The 5014-nt window shown below is 36.8% G+C and overlaps 1 protein-coding gene across 2 annotated transcripts in view; it reads right to left on the reverse strand.

The window, feature by feature from the left end:
• PRKAR1A (protein kinase cAMP-dependent type I regulatory subunit alpha) overlaps nucleotides 1–5014 on the reverse strand; it is an 18474-nt gene that overhangs the window by 2866 nt on the left and 10594 nt on the right. For both annotated transcript variants that reach the window (XM_006776657.2, XM_006776658.2), the window contains exons 5-9: nucleotides 4867–4928; nucleotides 3835–3881; nucleotides 2973–3131; nucleotides 1854–1914; nucleotides 670–791 (exon numbers count right to left, since the gene is read on the reverse strand). In XM_006776657.2, the coding sequence (XP_006776720.1) occupies nucleotides 670–791; nucleotides 1854–1914; nucleotides 2973–3131; nucleotides 3835–3881; nucleotides 4867–4928 (451 nt within the window). The remainder of the gene's footprint in view (nucleotides 1–669; nucleotides 792–1853; nucleotides 1915–2972; nucleotides 3132–3834; nucleotides 3882–4866; nucleotides 4929–5014) is intronic.

The raw sequence follows: 5014 nt of genomic DNA on the forward strand, positions 1-5014 counted from the left end.
GCGGGGGGGCAGGGCCGCCTTGGCCCTGCCCCCCGGCTCTTAGCTCCCCCCTGGGTTTCCGATCATTGTCAGTGGCAGGGTGCTTCTTCCTGCTTTCCCTTTCGCCTCCCTGCATTGTGCCTACATATGCAAATTAACCACCATCTTTGTTGGCGGTTAACCGCCACCTTAGTTGGCAGTTAATTTGCATATCGCCCTGATTAGCCAATGAAAAGGGTAGCAGTCGTACGCCAATTACCATGTTTCTCTTTTATTAGTGTAGATATTTTGTTTTATTGCTTAAAGTATTACAAGGAGTATTACATATGTCTCCTTCCCCCACCCCTTGACATTCCCCCGGCCTCCCCCAAACACATAATTTTAACAAAGATGGTGCAGAATCATTATAGTTGGCTATGCTGATAGCTTGTTTGGCTTGCATAAGGGGGATTAATTTCAGCAGGCCAGAATTGGGCAATTACTTCATGAAGAGCCCTTCCAGAATTTTGACTCAAACACATTTAAAATGTGGTGGTCTGATAGAAAAACGAACAACTGCATTCCAAGATGAAAGGCAATTTTTAAATAAAACTGTCAGATATTCTTTAAACCTAAGGGTGTAAATAAGAATTAACCTTTTTTCTCTTATAGTATACAACTTCTAATAGTATCAAACACAAAGTCCTTTACCTCTAAGATAATGAAGAACTCATCCCCTGGTTCTCCCTGCACCACAATCTTCTGCCCATCTTCAAACTGGACTGGTTCCAATGCATCAGCTACTGTGAGGCGTTCCCACTTGTCCAAGGATTCTGAAAAGTAAGAATTACAAGAATGTCTCAAAATTCAGTATTGTTAAAAACTTCAAAACAAAAAGTATAAAGAGAATCAACCACACAGCCATGCCCATTCAATACTCGGTGAGTGTCTCACATGAAACATGGTGCCTGTCTTCAATTACCTCTAGACTCAGCAAGATCCTCCGATTACTCAGAGATAACCCTTAGGTCTTTACTTCAGCAGCCCCAGTGACCAGGTTAATTTAGACCAAATGCACCCAATGGTAAAGGAATTGAAAAATGTAATCATTTTGTATTCCTAAAGACTGCCATCACCCAAAAGTAATATGGAGTGTCACCATCCATATTATTCCAGAGGTTGATAGAAGTCATTATCTATTTAAATCCTCAGTTGAATTAACTTATTAAAGTAACAAGAAGTAGAAAATAGTTTGACCTTTGGAACAAAAGTTAACACCCAAGACACTAAGCAAATGTAATCATTTCAGAGAAAGGACAAATAAGGCGGTTGGAGAGTGGAAATGAATTCACTATAACAAAACATGGCAGAAGGCATCCTACTTTATAAAAACTGCCATTTACCCTCTCAATGGTTGTAGCAACACATAGACATACCTCCAGAATTTCAACAAAACTTGCAGCATTTTTTCAGAGAAAGCATGTAACACCTCATCTTTCTACAGAGGAAATACATTCTTGAAAATCTTTCCTTAACCAATAAACTCACTGATGGAGCAACAGAGACAGACGTCACAGGAGGAACAAGTGTAAATGTCCAGAGTCAGGAAGAGGACACTCAGCCTTTCTGTCTCTCCAGGAGAAGGGAGTAGCACATATTCCAGAAAGCTTCTCCCAGCTCCAATCTTTTCTAAGGTTTGTCATACACTAGCAAGTTAAGCAAACTTTAAAATTACTTCTCGGTACACTTTAACTCTGTATTCCATGTGTTTTATGTTACTATTAGTAAAAACAGAATTGATAACTAGAGTAGTTTTTATGAAATACAATAGATACTGCTTAAGAATAGCTAACACTTCAACTTAATAATTCTCTATGCCATCTTCCAAAACTCACCTAAAATAGACACTTTACTAAGAAACTCCTCATACATCTTCCGCTTTCTCAGGGTGCTTCCCTATAAAAAAACACACACATACACAGAAACAAAAAACATCATGTCAAAAAATGTGTAATTATCAAATAATTGCTGTGGAAGAATAAATACTAAGTTTCAAGTAAATTAAGAGAGAGAAAATTAACAGCTTGCTGCTTCTGCTCTTGATACATGGTTCTTTTTCTTCATGTGACTATAGCTGAATATATTTCCAGCTCAGGGTTGTTCCCCATAAATCCAATCCTCCACAGAAGGAAAAAAAATAAAACTGCTACCACTTACAGCCCTCTCCCCGCCCCCCAAAAGTGCTCAACTGTCTTATCTGCAACGTTTATTAAATATATATAGGGAGGAAAAAGGGGAACAACACAGTACCCTACAATAAACATTCCTTACACAATTGCCTTGGCAATTTATATACTTTATAAAGACTGATATATACACACACATCTATACCCCAAATACAGAAAATTTTCAAAGTACATCTAACTGCATATTGTCAAATAGCCAGATAGGCTCTGCACAAATTTAGAAAACCATTCAAGGTGACTAATGCCGTCATCTGGGACTTAAACATCCAAAGCCACTCTATTAATTTGCCACAAAAAGTCCGACTACATCATCAGAATGTTCCGAAGGTTTTGTACTTTGTTTATTCCTTTAGTGAGAGGGAACATGACATTTTCATTACCGATAACCCATTTTCAGTTTAGGGAGCTGATTCCTTCTGAATGGCCTTAAAGAACTTTATGCACTTAGAAGCAGCAGCTATCAGACTATCTATGACGTGTAAAGAGTGGGCAAGTGAAGATGTGCCTATCAGCAAGTGGAGAGAATTACAAAGGTAAGCTGACCATTTCATATACACTACATTGTTCCCCATGTTATTCCTGGTCAAACTTTTGTTCTAAAAGATGACCGTCTCAAATGGTACAATGAATAGTGCTAACCTGGGCTCAATGCAAAGCACTCAATCATTAAAAGTAATATTCTCATTTTAATTTGGTGATATTATTCAATTTAAACATCAGTTACATGGACAGGTAGTCTAAATCACATTTCAAAAACCATTGTCTTACCATAAGGATTCTTCTATAGCTGTCTCGGTCAATACCCCACAATTTCACATTTGTCTTAGCTTTGACAGTGGCTGCTCGAGGTGTTCCATAAATCAACGCAAGTTCTCCAAAGCTTCCTCCTTCCCCAACACTGGTTGCCCATTCATTGTTGACATAGACCTAAAATGCATATGACAATTGCTTTTTTCCTAAATACACAAATATCTAAGTATTAAAAAATAGGCAAACCTTTTTTAGGAGTCAGAATCCTGAACTTGTTTTAAAATAGAATATACTATGTTTTCAATACATAGCAGAGCAAAATACTTGACTTCTGACAATGAGTTCAGTTCAGAGTGTCTGTGATTTACCTGGTTTAATCATCTGATAAGAAAAAAGTACTCACTCAACTGATGATCAGGGCAGAAAGATGAAGCAAGCATTAATAAAAACCATACACATTTACAGAGTACTGTGCTGAGCACTGTGCTAATTGGCATTTCACTTGCATAAGGCACTGAGTTTTCTAATAATCTTGAGAACAATGCCATTAGTATCTCATTTCATTTATTAACAAAACTTACAGAATCAAAAAAGTTGTACCAAGTCTCATTACTAATGATGGGTTCTAGAGTCTCCCTTACACTGTCTTACTCCACAGCACACATGCACGACTTAACCATTACTCCAGCAAAAGTTCTGAACTGCATGTCTACCTAAAGAAAATTACCTTTAAAAAGTGTGTGTCATTAAAATATTTGGCAAAAGTACTGATGGAATTAACATACAAAGGCTGTAACAGCCCTTCAGAAACTCTTAGAAGCAATATATATCAATACACTGACTTAAAATTATCAACATATTTTTGCTTATTAAATCTTACATCCATCTCTCCTTGATCAATCACATAGAAGTTATCCCCTTCATCACCTAAAGGAGAGGAGAATAAAAAGTTAGAAGCATTTTACAAATTAAAGAAACTATGAAGTTAATGTGAAATAAACTTATTTTCAGTTCTACTATGAGAGAAGAGTGTGTGTTATAAATCAATACACTGTTTCAAGGGGAAAAAGTCCAGTAACATATTTTAAAAATCATAAAATTGATCAAATTTTCAGTCATCTCATAATGAAAAATACATCTGAAAAATAACTTCAAAAACAGCCATTGTGTATGCGCAAAAATATTAACTGCCTATTATCTGTAACAACATAAGAACCCAAATAAGTAATAAAATATCAGGCTGTCAAAAATAGGAAAATATATGGATCATAAAGACCCACAAAGATATCAAGAGTACATAAGAAAGGCAAAAGGTGGGGAGGGACCCAAAAGAATAGATCCATCTTAGTATATATGGGCAAAAAGGTAAGAATCATTAGAAGGTATAAAACTTCATAAACAGAGAACTACATGATGGAGAAAATAGTTATGCTTATTTCCTACTTTATTTTACATGTGATTAATAATATGAAGGATAGCCCTAACCAGTTTGGCTCAGTGCACAGAATGTCAGTCTGCAGACTGAAAGGTCCCAGGTTCGATTCCAGTCAAGGGCATGTACCTTGGTTGTGGGCACATCCCCAGTGGGGACGTGCAGGAAAATATGAAGGATATATGATTCTGAAATTCCATACATCCAAAATAAAAAATGCAGGAATTTCCTTTAACAGTTACTATAAACAAAACTGTAAAAACTGTATCAGATGGTAGGGAAATATTAATCCCTTAGGGAAAGTGTGCCTTTTAGCTGAGTCAATTTTAATTTTCAAAAGAAATAAAAAAGTTTTGTAGTTTAATAAAAGGAAACTGGTAGGGTAAAAGAGAAAACAAACTTCCGTATTAAAAACCCTCCAATCTGGCCTCCTCTCCCAGAGTAACACTGCACGCCACAACAGCAGAGCCCAGCCCTTACCTTGCTGAATAACAGTCTCTCCAGCAATAAAGGAAAGCGGAAACATGGCATCAAAAATATCACTGCAAAGGACAGAAGGCCTCGTGTTACATTTCATGCATCTCTTCTGTGGATTTCAAGCATTAACCTTAAAATTCAAGCGCCTAGA

This window comes from Myotis davidii, unplaced genomic scaffold (genome assembly GCF_000327345.1).
Source record: "Myotis davidii unplaced genomic scaffold, ASM32734v1 scaffold69, whole genome shotgun sequence".
Classification (NCBI taxonomy): domain Eukaryota; kingdom Metazoa; phylum Chordata; class Mammalia; order Chiroptera; family Vespertilionidae; genus Myotis; species Myotis davidii.